Source organism: Cnephaeus nilssonii, assembly GCF_951640355.1.
Source record: "Cnephaeus nilssonii genome assembly, chromosome: 21".
In the NCBI taxonomy this organism is placed as follows: Eukaryota; Metazoa; Chordata; class Mammalia; order Chiroptera; family Vespertilionidae; genus Cnephaeus; species Cnephaeus nilssonii.
In genome coordinates, this window is record NC_137092.1 from 309,453 (window position 1) to 327,267 (window position 17,815).

General features: G+C 50.8%; 1 protein-coding gene across 1 annotated transcript; it reads right to left on the reverse strand.

Annotated features, from left to right (window-relative positions):
• Positions 1-837: 837 nt before the first annotated feature.
• Positions 838-6,717, reverse strand: PRSS16 (serine protease 16; the record flags this gene model as incomplete). Its single annotated transcript, XM_079761871.1, has 12 exons — positions 838-906; positions 1,028-1,173; positions 1,252-1,431; positions 1,887-2,028; positions 3,023-3,313; positions 3,650-3,697; positions 3,787-3,864; positions 4,092-4,215; positions 5,418-5,547; positions 5,643-5,742; positions 6,373-6,533; positions 6,609-6,717. The coding sequence occupies 12 exons, from the start codon at positions 6,715-6,717 to the stop codon at positions 838-840; spliced, it is 1,578 nt and encodes a 525-aa protein (XP_079617997.1).
• Between the last annotated feature and the right edge of the window lie 11,098 nt (positions 6,718-17,815).

The following is a 17,815-nucleotide window of genomic DNA, read 5'->3' on the forward strand; positions in this document are numbered from 1 at the left end:
AAATAAAAATATGGAAATTCTATGACTCATAATCAAATGTACCTCAAAACCTGAGTTCAAAATTCTCCAAAACTAGGCAGGGTGACATCCTAACCTTTTGAACTTTTAGGGGGTTTTGTTTTATTTGCTTGTAACTCAGTTGGGTGTAAAGTAGTACTGTGGTTTTAATTCACATTTCTCTAATGACTAAATAGGTTGGCATCTTTTTCATGTGCTGATTGACCATACATGTATTTTTTCTTTGTTTTTATACGGGTATTTTTTAAATTGAAGTGCTTATTCAAGTGCTTTGCGCATTTGTCATTCACTCATCTTTTTATTATTGGTTTCTGGGATTTCTTTAAATAATCTGGACCTAAGTCCTTTGTCAGATATATGTATTATGCATGTTTTCACTCACTCTTTCGCTTGTCTTTCCATTTCTTAAAGATGCCTTTTAATGAGCAGAGCAAGAAGCAGGCAGGGCAGGGCCTGAGGGCCAGACAGAGATGTGCAGAGGTGCCCACCTGGCAGCAGAGCAGAACGTGAGCCAGACTCTGATTAGTGGGGGGAGGGCACCAGCATGAACAGTGACATTTCTCTGACATTTGCCATTAAAATACCGACATCCACAATGAGAGTAATCACCCAGTTATATTTGCAGAACTTCTTGTCTGTAACAGAGCCATTTTAGCTGTGAGTGAGGATGGTTGCATACACAAGTCAGTTATATGCAGAACAGGTGCTGAATGCCAATTCCTGGGAATTTCCTCTTCTTAAACAAGCTGCTTTCTCCTGTCCAGTGAACAATATGTTCTGGTCCGAGGTCGGCAGCAGGGAGTGGCGAGGGTGCGGGGCTCAGACCCCACCCCTAACCAAGCTCTTCTTTGCCAGCTTGAGCCAGGTCTGCAGCTGCTGCAAGATGCTCTGTAAAGAGGTGGGAGAATTTTGAAAGTCAGATCCTAGTACTAGTGAGGGCATGCGCATGCAAATTAGTATGCAAATGAAAATGTAAATCACCCAGGGCTTTTTGTTGTTGTTGTCTTACCTGGCGCCCTAGGCGGAGGCTGGGGGTGTCTGAGGGCCGCTCAGGTGCCATATCCAAGCAGTGAGAGGCATTGGGGATGAGAAGGGCTGACATGGAGGGTCCCAAGGCCTGTGTTACACTCAGCACATGCCAGGGGTCCGAATCCCCTAGGAAGAAAGGGGAAATGGTGTGCCGAGCTGGGCCCTGGTGGAGACTTTGAGGTCAGGTTCTGGTGGCACACTCACCATTCACGAACAGCACCTGGGTGGCCACTGGGGTCTGGCCACCGTAGTAGGAGTTCGTCTGAGCCACAGCCTGGACTATGGACGAGGTTGAAAGCCCAAACACCTGCTCACACAGCTCCAGCTGGGAGGGCAGTGCTGGGAGTTTGGAGAAAGGACATGTGGGGTCCTCACAGGTGACATCTGTGGAGGGAGATATCTATAAGTGTGGGGTATAAACCCAACTCCCCAGCCTCCTTCAGTTAATTGTTGAGCTCTCCCCAACAATGACCAATGAATTCACAGCCCTGTCAGAGAGGCACCTCCCGCACCCCAGACAGTGATGGCCCAGAATGATAGGGCTGTGATGGGCTGAAAATTAAAACGTTGTTTAGAATGCTTATTTACTATGTCAGCTTATCTGTACCAATAGAAATAAATCCCTTCCTTTGGTTGATGTAATTGTTCCCTTTCCTTTTTTCATAAAAAGCCATTGCCTTTGTCTCTTAATTGGAAAACTATTTAAGTTTCTGCCTGAATCAGTGCTTCTCATATAGGTATTCTTATTGATCTCAAGTAAATGCTTATTGCCTATCACCTATCACTTCAATAATTTTTTTTTTTTAGGTTATCAGAGGAGGGTTGAGTCAGGTACTCACAGAAGCCGAACTCAGTACATGTCTGGTACAACCACTGCCGGTCACCCACGCCGGACACTTGGGGTTCTGTGACCCTCAGCTGTGCCAATGTCTCTGCTCGGGAGAAGCTTAAACACCTCTGGCCCAGGCTGTGCATGACAAGCTGGGGGACAACACACACACACACACACACACACACACACACACACACACACATTCATAAGTGTCTCCCCTCCCACCTGCAAGCCAGGGTCTGGCAGCAAAGGTCCCTAAAAGTCAAAGGTGAGAAGTCAGAAGGAGTGCCTGAGTTCTCCTGGGAGTCAGTGGTCAGAGGGGGTGGGCGCCTGGGTCCCTGTGGGTAAGAGGTTCAGGTCCTAGATGACTGGGACCTTATTACCTGTGAGACCTGGGGCAAGTGATAGATACTGTCTTGGACCTCAGTTTCCCCCTCTGTAAGTGGGGATCATAACAGTGCCTGTCTCCTAGAACTACTGTGAGAATTCATTGAAATAATTCATGCGAAACACTTCACACAGCTCTCCGTGCAGATAGCGCTGTATAAGTAACACCTGGATCGGTACTGTGGATTCCGAAGGTGGGGTTCTGGCTTCAGAAGAACTCTGTCCTCAGGACTACCTATGTTTTTTCATTCAGTCTAAATTCTAATTGACACTTGATGTGTGCCAGACCCTGTTGCAGGTTCTGAGAATAAGACAAAACAAGACAGACAAAATAGATAGCCTAGGTCCGTGGTCGGCAAACTGCGGCTCGCGAGCCATATGCGGCTCTTTGGCCCCTTGAGTGTGGCTCTTCCACAAAATACCACGGCCTGGGCAAGTCTATTTTGAAGTGGCGTTAGAAGAAGTTTAAGTTTAAAAAATTTGACTCTCAAAAGGAAATTCATTCGTTGTCCTGTTGCTTTTTGGCTCTGCTGACTAAGGAGTTTGCCGACCACGGGCCCAGGTGCTAATTTTGCATCGTGTGTGAGCCCATGACAGGCCCCCTTTATTTCACCTCCCCAGGGCCCTGTGCCATCCCCGTCTGACAGGCGAAGAAAATAAGGCTCAGAAGTGGTTCAAGGCTGCGCAAGATTGCACAGCGGAGGTGGGGCAGGGGCCCTGGTCTAGGACTTTCCCACTGTGCTGTGGGGAGCTCACCTGCACCGCCCGACGAAGCCCGTGGTAGGGCACAGGGCGGCTGCCATTGCGCCTGCCCTCGAGCAGGAGTCCGCAGAGCTGCCGCACGCTCAGCGGCGTCCCCGCCTGCCCGTTATACTGCACTGTGCCCCCCACCAGCGCCTGCAGCGCCCCCAGCAGCTCCGCCCGGTCCTCCGCGCGGCCCAGGGACGAGCAGGCGCCCAGCTCAGCCCTCAGAGCTGTACGGGCCTCGTCTCCCGCGCGCAACCGCCGCTCCACCTCCGCGAAGGCCGTGGACACCGCCGCCCGGCACTGCGGGGAAGAAAGGTTGCGTCGGCGGAGACCAGCTCCTGGGCCCGGCCTGTCCCTTCCAGGACCAGCATCCTCCTAAGCTCCCGAAAGCCCACACTGAGCCTCACCTCCTGATAGGTCCACTCTCCTGTGGCCCCGCCCACACCAGCCCCGCCCTCCTTGAAGCTCTTCCCTCCAGACGTCCTGGCCCATCTTCAGCTCCAGCCTCCTAGGGTCCGTGCATCTCTGGGGTCCCACCTCCCCAGACCCCGCCACCGAGCTGGCTGCACTTTTCCCTCTGGCCCCAATTTGAAGGCCGCCTCCCCTCTCCATGCCCCAGGACGGGCCCACTCCTACTTCCAGGGACCCGCCGATCGCCGTGTTCATGAGGCTCCTGGACACCACCTGTGGTCCGACCGCCGGAGGAGAAGAGGCGCATCAGGGACCCCGACGGCCGAGACCCCGCTCCTCCCGGGCCCCGCCCGCGTCCTCACCTCGTTGTACGCGGAGAAATCCAGCACGGCCCGCACTGGGGCCGAGGAGGCGACCGCGGCGAAGAGGAGATGCGGGAACTGCGGGGGAGAGGTTGTCAGGCGGGCGGGGGCTGGACCCCCAATCTCCCGCCCTGTGCCACGCACGCCTCGCGTGGCCCTAGGCGAGCCCCTCTCTCTGTGCACCGGGCCCTTGTGGAGCCGGCTATGGAAAGCCCTTCTGTAGGGGGAGGGTGTGGGGAGAGGGTGTTCCTATCCCCCGAGATGGGGACCCCGAGTCCACCCCACCCCCAGAGGGGTCCCGGGACCTTCAGCCGCGCCCAGACGGCCAGGGAGCCGGCATAGGAGCCTCCGAAGCAGACCCAGGGGCTGGAAGAGGAGACGTTGTGGAGGCGGGAGAGCGCGAGGCGGGCGGAGACCACGTCGGCCAGCCTGGGGTCAAGGAGAGGCCGGTCGGTCACCTCTGCAATCCCTGGGATACCCCTCTGTGCAGGCGGGGCCGGACGGGGCAGGGGGTGTCTGGCCAGAAGCCAGGGCTTCTTTCTCAGGAAGTATTTCTGAAGGCTTCATCCACACATCCGTTTCCGGAAGTGGCCAGGCCAGGGGAGACCCTTTGGAAAGCCTCCACCCTCCTCTCCTTCCAAATTACGTGGGAGAGGAAAAACCTCAAGGCAGTTTAGGCAGAAACCAGACAAATGGAGAAGAGTTCCTCAGGCAGAGGAGGGTCCTAGGCGGAGAGGTGAGAGTACTGGGGGCAGGGGAGACGAAGGAAAAGCGATGTTGGGACACGTCTAACATCCTCTTTTCTATTCTAAGTGTTTTCTTCCCTCCCTAACCTTCCCCAACCAGTTTGCAGCCAGGACCATCCCACTGCAGTTAGAAACCGGGTAAGTTTGTGGAAAGATTGGAAGATAGGGAGCAACACAGAGGCAAGACAGATAGAGACAAGAGTAAGATAAAGAAAGGCAAAGGAGAGGATTCCAGACAAGTGTGTGGAGACTAGAGCAGGTGAGGGGTTAGAGCAGGGGGGTTGCTAGTAGGAGTAGGGTGCCCTAAAGGAGGGGAGGGGGAATATGCAACATCTGGGGGGAGCCCAGGGGGCGGGTTCAGAGGCTCTCGACAGCTGAGCCTGTATGTCTGGGGAACAGCAAGGATGTCCATGCAGCTGGAGCCCTATGAGTGTGAGGAAGTGGAGGACAGAGAGTGACAGAGCCAGAGCCAGTCAAACCTCAGGGCCACTGTGAAGATAGGACTTTACTGTGATGAGATGACAGATGCGAGGGCTTTGAGGTAGGGAGCTTGGTGGTCCGGGTTACGCCCTACCAACCACTCTGGCTTCATCTGGAGAATGGACTGAAGAGGTCAAGGGCAGCAATGGAGACCAGTGAGGAGGCTGTGTCCTTCAGAGAGGAGACCAGGTCATGAGGACCAGTCATCATAGTGAGACAGGATGAGAGAAGACAGTGTATGAAAAAGAAAGAGATGGCGAGGGACAGAGACCCCGAGATGGAAAGAGAATAAGACACTGAAAGACAGAAAAACAACAACCATGACCCAAAGACTCAAGGTCAACTTCAGGCAGGGGAGACATCTCTAGTCCCATGACCCCAAACACTTTCCCTATCCCAACGTACGCATGGCGGCTGGACAAGAAGCGGAGTTGGGCCGTGTTCAGGCCCCCAGCAGGTATGCTCAGGCCATAAAACCTGTGTTCCAGGCCTATCACCAGGGCCCCCAAGGCTGGGGCCAGGGCTGCAGGGTGCCCTGTGAAGAGGGTGGAAGGGGAGTGTGAGGTGGGTGAAGCTCTCGCAGCCCTCCCCCGGCTCCCCAGCTACGTCTCTCCCACTCTTGCTTCTCACCTCTCATCACTGAGCCCGGCCAGAGGCTGCCCTCGCCGCCCAGATGCAGGAATACGGGTCCATCCCGGCTGGCCCAGTGCTGGTCGTTTATCCAGTACCGCTGGGAGGTGGGATGAGGAAGGAGAAATGGGGTTGTGAGCGTTCTGACCTCCCTTCTCTATTCCCTGTTCCTCCCGGTCTTTCTCCCTAGGGGATCGTTCTTCCTATACTTAGTAGTGTCGGAAACAGGCTTGTCTGTGGGTTCATTTCCCTCCTGTTGTCTTCTCACCTAGAATGTAAGACCTACAAGAGCAGGTATTTTGGTCAACCTTTTCTCTCTTATATCCCAGGCCCAAGTGTAGTGGCGAGCACATGGGAGGCACCTGCTCTATGTTTATCATTGTAGAATAAGTAACACGTGCAGGTGGATTGGGACTAGCACCGAGGTGAGAGGGCCTTTGGAGACTGCGTACAGAGTAGGTGTGAAAAAGGGTGAGTTTGTTCATTCATTCAGGAGATATCGTCAAGTTGTGAGCCAGGGCTGGTTCCAAAGTCAGTCCAAGTCTCTGCTACACATCCAGACTGGTGGTGGTTTTAGCGTTTATTCTGAAGGACATGGAGGTGGGTGGGGTGGGGCTGGGCTGAGGAAGAGAGAGGTAGAAAGGGAGAGAGGACGCAGAGGCTGAGGGACAGAGTAGGGAGGGAAGGAGAGGGCAGGGTAGACAGTGGGCTCCCCCGCTGCCGACCTCACCTGTAGGAAGGTCCTCCTGTCAGACGCATTGAAGGGGTCCAGGGGCTGCTCCAGCCACCCCTCTCTAGGGAGGGCCGCCACCCCCGGGTCCAGACTCAGGCCCAGGACAGAGCTCTCCTGAAAACGCTGAATGTGCTCGCTGAGGCGCCTAAGGAGAGAGGCTGCGGGGCCCAGAGGGGACAGCGTTCAGCCGAGCTCCCTTCGGAGCCCCTGCCTGAACCCCAGGCTTCTCCTACCTGGAGTTGAGGACCCCCCGAGGGAAGCCAAGAGCAGAGGGCCCAGCCACAGGGCAGGGCCCAGGGCCATGCTGCCCAGTCCTCTGCGAGAGGCGCTCGGCATCTTCATCCGGTCCCCAGAGCTGGCCGGGAGGTTTATAGCCGCAGGAGCTCGGGCTTCTTTGCAGACGCCTTTCCCCGGACAGGTCAAGCGTCGGTAGGATCCACCTACGCGGGGCAGGGACGCCCGAGTCTGTGTCCAGAGGCTGGGGAAGCCGCACCTGGATATCCAGTGTCTTCCCTCTGTTCCCGGTTTTCTCCCCTCTCGTCCCCTGGTCTCCCTTGCCCTGTCCCTCAGTTTCCCCTCGCTGAGCTTCAGTTTCCCCTCCTTGCCCTTCAGTCGTCGTTAAAACGAGCTAAACAAGAAAGTCTGCTTTGAAAAGAGGAAAGAGACATCCTTTAGTTGTAGACGCGCAAGAATGTCAGCAAACTTTTTATTCCCTTAAATAAAAGGGGTTCTTCTCACAGTTGGCCGGTTAGCTCAGTTGGTTAGAGCGTGGTGCTAATAACGCCAAGGTCGCGGGTTCGACCCCCGTACGGGCCACGAGAGCTGTTTTTCTCTTCCTCAACATAATTAATTTTGCTGCAGTCACTTCACACGCGGGGAAATAGCCTCCCCGATGTAAGATTGGGATTAAATGTTGGCTTCATTTCTTAATCTTCAGCAGTGACACCAACGTTCTTTGTCCCCCTCTTCAAAGGAAGGGGGTGGGGGACAAAAAGAAAAAAACGACTTGAGGAAAAGTGGCATAAAGCCTTCACATAGAAATTTTAGTAAAGAGGATGCGGATACACGAGTAGGGGTAGTCCCGGAGGTGCGATGTGTGTATGGCGGCGTCGGACTCTGAGCGCCACGAGTCTCCGCGAGTCGCTTATGCTTCATCCACCTGCTGTCTCCTCACCTGCTGCCTTTTCAGCTCTGTCGACAGCGGTACTTCTTATGGTTAAAACCATCACAATCAGACACATCCATATTTCTTTCCCTTTTATCCTTCCCTTCTCTTCCCTTCCCTCCTCTCTCTCTCTCTCTCTCTCTCTCTCTCTCTCTCTCTCTCTTTCTTCTTTCTTATCCAAGTAATGTTGGAGTTAAGGACAGGCTGAGGGGTGGGTCATGGCACGGGTAATGTGGCACAGTTGGAGAAAGGCCCTGGAATGTATGAAGTTCATAACTGGGTAATAAAACATAAAACATGATTTTTATTTTGAACTTTGTGCATCAATTCAGAGATGATTAGTTATGCGTGATGAGCTCTATATTAAAACTTGCCATGTAGAGTGTCTTCACTGTAAAATTCCAGAAAAGGTGAACAATCTGTTTCCGCCCGGTTTCGAACCGGGGACCTTTCGCGTGTTAGGCGAACGTGATAACCACTACACTACGGAAACCGGCCTACTGGCACCTTTTTGCATTTCAGAATAAGTAAGAATTAACTTTGACTTTATCCTTTCCATGAAATTGTTTGTTTGTTTTGTCGTGTGTGTGTGTGTGTATGTGTGTGTGTGTGTGTGTGTGTGTGTGTGTGTGTGTGTGTGTGTGTAAAGACACTGATTTCCTTTCACACCCAGATCCTTGGCATCCACAGCGTCGGAGCTGATCTCTCAGCGACGGTCCGCGCACCGGCCTGGGGAGCTCAGGCGCCTGGGAAATTTCAAGAATAATCTCGGCATGTTCTGCGCTCATTCCCCTGACCCCATCTCTTGGTGACTGTAATTATCTTGTAGAAGCTGGCCGAGCTCAGAGGACAAGGCCAGGACCTGGGGAGGGGGGTGGCCGGGACCCGGTGTGCCTGCGAGGAGTGGAGGGAGGGGCCTCGAGTCAGTCCATCCGCCGTCACACTTTTCTGTTCTGTTCTCTGTCTCATGTCACCGACCTGGGACGTGTGCACTCGTGTCTTATGTCCCGCAACGTCCCACGGCAGGAAGGTGACCTCTGTGGCTCACGTGACTCTTCTTGGTGAAACACCCCATCTCCAGAGCCCCAAGTCACCGTCCTTCCCAGGGACAGGCCACCTGCCTCCCACTAGGGTCTAAGGCTGACCGCCCCCCCGCCCCCCCCCCCCCCCCCCCCCGAGGCACTGAGTAGAGAAAAAGTGCTTGTCCCCAAAGTCGCCATGCTGATTGTCATGGTAACTTTGTATGTCGTGACTTAGTTACAACCAGGTTGGTGCACGGAATGAAAGTCACAGGGATTTCTCACAGAAGCCGGGCGTCCCTTCCAGTCTTCTTGGGCAGGAAATACTTGCTGGGGGAAGTGATGTGACGTAAACACACCTGAGGTGACTGAAGGGCCGCAGAATGGAGGGCAGGTGCCTGCACTGGGGCGAACCTAGCGCGGAGCGGGAGCGGGTCTGAGAGCGCCCAATCTAGCGGTGAACCAGAGCTTGGCTTCCTCCCTTCCTTCCCCTCGCGGAAATCCAGGTCACGGAGAATCAGTAACATGCATGGGCCGGGGCAGGGGGCTCAGGGAGACCCTCCACTGTAGGAACTTAGATTTAACCTGAAGGTGATGGGTGGGGAAGAATCAACTGTTCCAAGACGAACATGACAATTTCCACTTCCATCCCAAGGCCTCTTGGCTTCGGTGTCAATGAATAAAAAGGGCCGATATTGTGTGAAGAATTTTTCAAGCATCCTTACAGTTTGAAAGAAGTCCACAGTAGTCACCACGTGTACTTGTGCTGTTGGAGACTGCTCCTCAGCCGACCTCTCCTGCGCCTGGGGTGAACCGGTTCCTCCAGGGCCATCTTTCCAGAGCAGGTTGGGCTCTTTCTTTTGACCACCTGGGGGATGCAGGGCACCGAATGATGTTCTCTGTTGCCTAAGCGGCAAATAGCTTTACAAACTTATTATTCACAATCTTCCAGGAATTTGCAGTTCTAATTAGTACTAACTTGGTAATACTGAACACAAAAGCCCCCTTCTGTCACCGGGATGGCCGAGTGGTTAAGGCGTTGGACTTAAGATCCAATGGACGCATGTCCGCGTGGGTTCGAACCCCACTCCCGGTAGGCTGATTGTAATAGGCATTTTATGTGGGGGAGGCATTTTATGTGGGGAGAGGTTGAATTCCTTGTGCAATACTAGGCCAGTTTCCAGTTGAAACTAGGAGGACTTAGTCCTTCCAATGGCTGTCTATAATTGATGGGTTTAGGTAATTGATATACAGTATAACATAGTTACTGACATCTCTGTACTAAAATTTAAGTTGTTTTCTGTGTCCTTTTGTTTCTTTTTAAATCTTTTCTCCTGTTTTTGAAATATATGAGCACTTTTCATGATTTGGATTTTTTTTTCTCCACTATTGCTTTAACATTTATGTCTTTTAAAACAATTTACAGTGCTTTCCCTAGGATTTCTTAATATACAGCTACAAATAATGTCTTCTTTTAAATAAGATCATGCTGGTCCTGTGTAGGTGAGGAGTTTACTCCTATGTTTTGTGTTATTGTCATAGTTTGCTTTCATGTGCACTATAACTGTACAGCATGTTTAAACTACTTTTGCATTATGCAATGTTATTTTTAGAGTGATTAAAATTTGGAAACTTTTTATTGATGTAATTATGTTCTTAATTGTAATTAAAATATAATTATTTTAATTATAGCCAATTAATTAAGAATTGGTTATAATTCTTAATTAATAAAAACTTAGAGATGTCCCCAGGCTCTTGAGTTAAAATATTAAATCAAGTATCTCTGCCTACTAAGACCACGTCAATGAATTTGATTTGATTCAACTTTATATTCTTTCCACTTTGATTCTATACACGTAAGATCCATTCCTACTCAAACTTGCCCGGCTTCTTTCAGTATAAGTTGGCCAAATCATGCAATTCTTATGTGTAGCTCACCTCCTCATGGGTCACACTTTGTCCTTGAACCCTGGATCACTTATACAGTGCTATGTGTAGATTATAGCTTAGTAAAACTGGGGCGGAGGGGGGGGGGGGGGGGGGAGATATCATTAATCCACACGCAAAAATTCTCCAGGATGCTTTCTTAGCTTTTAGTGCCTGGAATTTGTGTAATATTCGGAGCCCTGGGTCAAGCCTTTGCTTGGTTATAAGTTTTTGTCTTTATAAATTTGAAATAAAAAAATTAAAAAAAAGGGGAAATCCACAACAATGTGCATTTTCTATACAAGGTCGTGGCAAACCCAGGCCACTCAGGCAGTCTCCTCTATTCTGGATGGGAGGGGCACCACCGCTAGCAGCCAGTTGTTTCCGTAGTGTAGTGGTTATCACGTTCGCCTCACACGCGAAAGGTCCCCGGTTCGAAACCGGGCGGAAACATAATTTTCCTGAAATGCTATTTCGATATTTATAAGTTACAGAGCTCAGAGTTCGTACACTTTCTCCTTTTTGGAAAGCAAGCGTTATCCTAAGACACCCGCGGAGTCACTGGGGTTCCGCACAAATCTCCAGAATTACGCAAAGCCAGCCAGGGAGATTTCAACCCAGGAGGTTCCGAGTAAGCGGAGGTGAAGTTACACGCCCCCTAGGGAAGCTCTCCTTGGTCCTTAGTGTCAGTGCCTAAGATCGCCCAGCACGTAGACAGCTGCATGTAGCGGGTCCATTCACTGCAGACGCAACGAAGGGTAGAAAAGCAGAGAGGAAATGGGAGCCTCGTAGGGTCCAACAGAGAAGAGGGAGCAGAGGCGACGCAGGGATGAGGGCTGCGCGGCCCCTCCCCCGTGGACACCTGTCAGGCCCCGTTGGGAGGGGCATCTCCCCTGCGATCTCGGCGTTTCTCCCGGTTCAGACAACAGCCCTGACCCTGGACGCCGATGGTCGTGGGTTTGGGGGTCCTTGTTCCTGGGAACCGGATGGGGTCGCGGGGTCTGAGACATGGTCGCGCGGTCTTTCGGCCCCGTGGACCCCCGCCGCACTCGGGCGCCACCGCGTGTCGGACGCTCCGCACTGCAGCGCCGGACCCGCGCCTCCGCGAGTTTTCTCGGTCAGTTAGAGCCATTCTGTTTCCCGGGAGGAGCACGTTCCTCCGCGCCCGCATCTCGATGACTCTTTTATCTTTGTAGGAAAGAGAACATTTCCTAACCTTTTGTAAAAGAAGAACACGCTGACTTGAGTCTACCATGACTTTACAAAGGCTAAGAGAGGAGACTTTTACTGTGCGGCCGGTTAGCTCAGTTGGTTAGAGCGTGGTGCTAATAACGCCAAGGTCGCGGGTTCGATCCCCGTACGGGCCAGCCCTGGGTTCTTTTTCCTACTTTTTTATTTTTTAAATTTTTATATCTGCCTCGTCGTGGACTCTGCTCACATCCGATTACAGACATTGCTCAGATCACCACCGCTGGGCGATAAGGTGCGTCAGGTTCTTTTTGTTTTGTTTTTGTCTGAGAGATAACGCAGGGGCGTTAGGATGGAGAGGTGGAGAGAACACATAGGGACGAGGGGAACAGGGGACCGCTCTGTACGAAGCTTGGCGCGCGGGGTGTGACAGAGCTCGAGGAAGCCCTACCCGAATGCCCGCGGTGTGCGGGCTGCAGGTTCCAGCCGCGCGGCCCCGGAGGCGGGGTTTCGTGTTTTGTTCTTCTGGACCCCAAGGCGGAGCTCCGCCCGCAGTGACCTCGGAGCCTTCCCTCCCGGGATCTGAGAGACAAAGCTGGGCGCGCGATGGGGACCGGACGACCCGGCTGCTCCGCCCGCTGCCCTCCTCGCCCGCTGCCAGCCGGCCCTCCCGCCCCTCGGGCTCCCGGCACCATTTCACTCCGTCTGGTTTACTAGCGCGGGGCGCTGCGGGCACAACACCGAGATACCGAACCCCACAGGGACGTCCCTAGGGCTCAGCCGGGAACCCGGGAGCTCCGCACACCCGGGAGGCGGGGCTCGCGTTGCTGGCGGGGTGCTGCCTCCGCCAGGCGCGGGACAAAGACCAGCTCAGAGGCAGCGCCGGGGAAACATCCAGATGGGAATGCAGGGTCCCTGGTCCTCCATTGCACGTTACACTGTGCACTGCCCGAGGTCAAGGGCGGAAGGACCCGGCAGGCCAGGCCCCCGGGGCCCTGGGCCCAGGAGCAGCTGCCGGGACGCTTTTCCGGGGCGCGTTCAGCCCTGTGTTCGCGGCACATGCCCTCAGGGAAGCTGGGAAGTAAAATAACTGTACAGATGACACAAGGTTTTTTAATTTTATTTTTTAATAATTATTTATTGTTGAAAATATTACATACGTCCCCTTCCCCCCCCCCCCATCGACCCCCTCCGCCCCCGCCCCCGCCCTCACTGCCCCATTGTCTGTGTCCATGGGCCCAGATGACAAGATTTTAAACGATTGTCATTAATTTATTGCCCATAATTCTCTAAAGCGCAAGAGCTGATGGGAGTCAGACTTGCAGGACAAACATAACGCTGCTAACAAGGAACCTGGGTTGTTTCTGGGGCACGAAAACCGGGAAAACAGCCAACCCAAAGTACGTTTTCGACAAAGCACCTGCAGACATAATGAGGATTGCTCTTGAGGTACAATCCTGCTTGATAAAAAATGTTCTACTAGTTCTAGAATGTAAATAAATAGATAAGTCAGTAAAAACCACATTTCTGTCGCCTTCAATAACAAGGCAACTTAATAAACTGCCATATGTTTTTTATTTTTAAACTAGTGGCCTTGTGCACAAAATTCGTGCACATTAAAAGGGGATTAATTAGAGGAAATAATTTAATATTGCTATTTGCCCTTTCTCTATAATAGAAGTGTCAGAGATGAAAGAAAATTAGTAAAATGTATATGAAAACCTTCCTCCTGTCAGTCTGGGGTGCACCATGGGACCCAGAGTCAAGTCCCTGCCCACCTACATGCACCTCAAAATTGCGTGAGACCCAGACCCAGCCCCCCCCCCCCCAATTGGGCTAGATCCAGACCAGGCCAGTCCCACCCTTGTCAAGTCCTACTCAGGGCAGGGGGCGCAGCCTCAGGTCCCCTGGCCCGGTGCCAGGACGGGGGGCATGGCCTGATGTCCCCCAGCCCAGACCAGGGCGGGGGCATGCCTTGAGGTCCCCCTTCAAGACCCACTGGCAGAGGGGCGTGGCCTGAGGTCCCCTGTCAAGCCCCACGGGGGTGGAGGAGGGTGTAGCCTCAGGTCCCTGCTGATTGCTCGTTAAGGCTCCTTATGGGAACTTGGCCTCAGCTGTGGGTGCAGCCATCTTTGTGACGGAGTGATGGTCAATTAGCACATTCCCTCTTTATTAGATAGGACGGTTAACCTTTTGCTTGAAGCCTTTTTGTTTGTTTCATTGTTTGTTTATGTTGACGAAAGAAATTCCAAACCTAAAGAATGTTTTAAAGAGTTTATTTGAGCCAAAGCTGAGGGCTGGACCTGGAAGCAAAATCTCAAAGGATTGAGAAAATGCTCTAGCTAATAGTAGTTTTGCCATTCGGTTTATAATTAGAATCAGAGGAGAAAACCTAAGGAAGGTACATAAAATCCACTGGTGGCAGATTAAGGGGTGGTGGGTGGGAAGAGATTAACCAAAGACCTTGTATGCATATATGCATAACCCATGGACATAGACAATAGGGTGGTGAAGGCCTAGGGTTGGGGGGAGGGGCGGAATAGACAGAGTCAATGGGGGAAAAGGGAGACATATATAATACTTTCAATAAAGATTTAATTAAAAAAAGAATGTGATGACCTATTTGTGATTTATTTCCTCAAAATGTCTAATTAGACAAAATACCTGTAGACATAATGAGGATTCCTCATTGTTATCTTGTTCCCCCACATGCCTCTGTAAGCTGTGCATGTGAAATGTTAACTATCCAGTGCCCACAAACACAACTTGAGCTTTAATTTCCCCCTTGCACTCAGAAATATGACCCCAAATGGCGAGAGTTTAAATTTCACCAGTGTTCTCTTACTTGTTCTCAAGATAAAATCGAGACTGACTCCACACCCAATGTTATATGTAGCTTATTAATTCTTTGCACACCAACAACCAGACTCCATCACTGGCCTGTGTTAAAAAAGAACAACAGGCCCTAAATGGAGCCCCTTGTGCTGAGCCCCATCAAGGCTTAATGCCTGTCGGCAGTTCGGCCTCTCCCAGGAGAGGGGTTTCGTACCAATCAGCCTGGAGTCTCCTGGTCAGCACTAGTGAGGTCATCTGCCTTCCCCTAGGCAAGGTGACATGGCTTGAAATGACCCACTCTTTTCATTTCCTTGTCCCACCCTCATTCTGCCTACAAAACCTTCCATTTTGTACAACTTGAAGCACCTTTCTATGTACTGGATGGGATGCTGCCCTGATTCAATAAAGCCAGTTAAATCTTTAAGTGTACTGGGTTGACTTTTCATTTTTTAGTAGCTAACAATGTTGGTTGTCCCAGGTTAAGAGACCCAAGACTGAACTTCCAAGACAGAACTTTAAATGATTATTGCTTAGTTCATATTCCAGTTTTGCCAATCATCAGAGAACCCATTACTTTCTTGTTTTCATTTTTAAATGAAATTAAATATACTGGGGTGATATTGGTTAATACATTATATAAGTCTCAGGTGTACAATTCTATATCACATGCACATTGCATTGTATACGCACCACTCAAAGTCTAGTCTCCTTCCATCACCATATATTTGACCTCCTTACCCTCTTTATCCTACCCCAGGCCCCTCCCCTCTGGCAACCACCATTCTGTTGTCTTTGTCTATGAGTTTGTTTTGTTTGTCCGTGTGTTGCTTTATGTTTTCTATGACACATATGAGTGAAAGCTATGGTCTTTGTCCTTTTCTGGCTGACTTATTTTGCTTAGCTTGATAATCTCAATGATTAATGTTTCTCTCTTTCTCCCTCTCCCTTCCTCTCTCTCTCAAATTAAAAATACACACCCATGTTGTTACAAAAGGCAGTATTTTATCCTTTCTTTGGCATATATGTACCACATCTTCTTTATCCAACCATCCATCGAAGGATACTTCAGTTTCTATGTCTTGGCCACCGTGAACAATGCTTCAACGAACATAGGGACATATACATCTTTACGAATAAATGTTTTTAATTTTTTTATGTGGATACCCAGAAGAGGGGTATGAGTTCCTCATATATTTTGGATATTAGCCTATCATCTGAGGAATTATTTGCAAATATCGTCTCCCATTTAGTTGTTTGCCTTTATGCTTTGCTTTGTTGATGGTTTATTTTTCTGTGCAGAAGTGGTTTAGTTTGAGGTACTCCCATCATTTATTTTTGCCGTTACTTTCCTTGCCTTTGAAAGGCATCGTTTTCTATCAACTACAGAAACCTCATTCATTTTTCTCTTCATGCCAGTCCCTCATACGGTGATGCAATTATCTGTTAAGAGACCTTTTGCAGTTGAAATAACAATTCAATACAGGCCCTATCAGCTATATAAATGCCTCAATGCCTCTGTACCTTATTTAGTGGTATGTACACTATTGAAAATACAAAACCAAATGAGAAGGCCCCGCTGGGATTCGAACCCAGGATCTCCTGTTTACTAGACAGGCGCTTTGACCAGCTAAGCCACAGGGCCCCCTTTTAGGTAAATGTTCAGTTATATCATATTTGTAACTTTTTCTGTGAAATGTAACGATTTGCCAGACCTACCTGATTTTATGACAGAGATTTTATGACTGTCAGTATTTCTGAATTCGTTCTAAAGCAGAAACATCAACATTTTTTTTAAAAAAATGCATTCTGTACTGCAATGTTTTTTAAAAAAATTATTTAAAATGGAAATGAAATTCCTATTTCATGGAGTCTATCGCCATCTAGAGGAAATACTGGAGATTGCAGCACATTTTAAATTTGAGTCTTTGTTAATGACGTAAATCGTTTTGTCCACAGATGTGGAGCCACTCCTGCATTTCAGGGACTTTTCTAGGTGCTGGAGCTAGAACAGCAAACAAAACAGAAACTTCTTCTGTAGAATCTGTATTCTAGAGGAAGGTCAAGAAAGCAAGTGTTTACTATTTGGTTTCCAAACCGCAAACAAACGAGTGACGCCCAAACCGATTCCGCTGTGGTCAGGTGACTGAGCCCACGGTGCTACCTTCTGAGCGAACTCGCTGCCCACGGCCAGGCCGTCCTGCGCCTTCTGCTTCCACAGAAAAGCAGGCGAAGCTGGTGACCCAGGGATGCGGAGGGGACCCGCAGCCGCCTGCTCCCGCCTCGCCCGATCCCAGCCTGGGCCTCTGCGGACCTGCCGCTCCGCGCGGGGTTCGGTGAAACGTTGGGGGCACAGGTTTGTTCTGCTCACGGTGCCGACTTGTCCTCAGACTGAAAAACTGGGCGGAGGGTTTGGACCGACGGTGTCCTGCTCCGCAGACCCTGCCTCTCCCCAGAAGCAAGCATCCTCGCTCCTTGGTTGACTGCGCACCTTGTTGATCACGTTTGGTTTGTTTTTTTACAAAGTTGACATTTTTGTTTTGTGTACACATATGATACATTTGCTATATATCTATTCTTATGTCTTTCAGAAAAACATTGTGGCTTTAACATCCATCCGAGTTGCCCTGTGGACACCGAGTCGTTGCTTGTGGCGCTGCGCGCAGGCCGGTGGCCCACGGCCTTTCCTGCCCGCTGTCCAGGGATGGACTCACAGGGGCCTCCAGTCCCAATGCTGCAGGTAACCCCCCCCCCCCCACCACACACACACCCCGCCAGCCCTCTTTACGTACTTGTGTGAGGACTGCATTGTGATGTGCAGGCGGGAGCAGGAGGCTAGTCAGTTCCTGTGTGTTCTCGGGCTGACTACCCTCCCCTCCGCCAGCTCTAGCCGGCCCGGCTCCAGGTACCCAGCTCCCCGCTTCGTAGTCCAGGGTGTGGGAGGGAGGGTGTGTGGAGGCTGATGTTTTTTCATGGTGGTGTACAGGCGTGTACTGCAGACTATAGTTATCAGTCTGCTGGGAGTTTTAGACCTTGCAATAGTGTCTGCCGTTATGTCCTGTCAACTTTGTCGGTGGAGAAACTTAATGGCAGGAACCTAATTTTGTTAATAATTTGTCTTCCCTCCCACTTAGGACTTGTATTTTTTGTTGTTGTTGTTGTTCTTGTGATCAGAACTTTTTTAAAAAAAAAATGTTATTGACTTCAGAGAGGAAGGGAGAGGGAGAGAGAGCTAGAAACATCAATGATGTGAGAGAATCATTGATTGGCTGCCTCTTGCAGGTCCCCTGCTGGGGATGGAGCCAGCAAC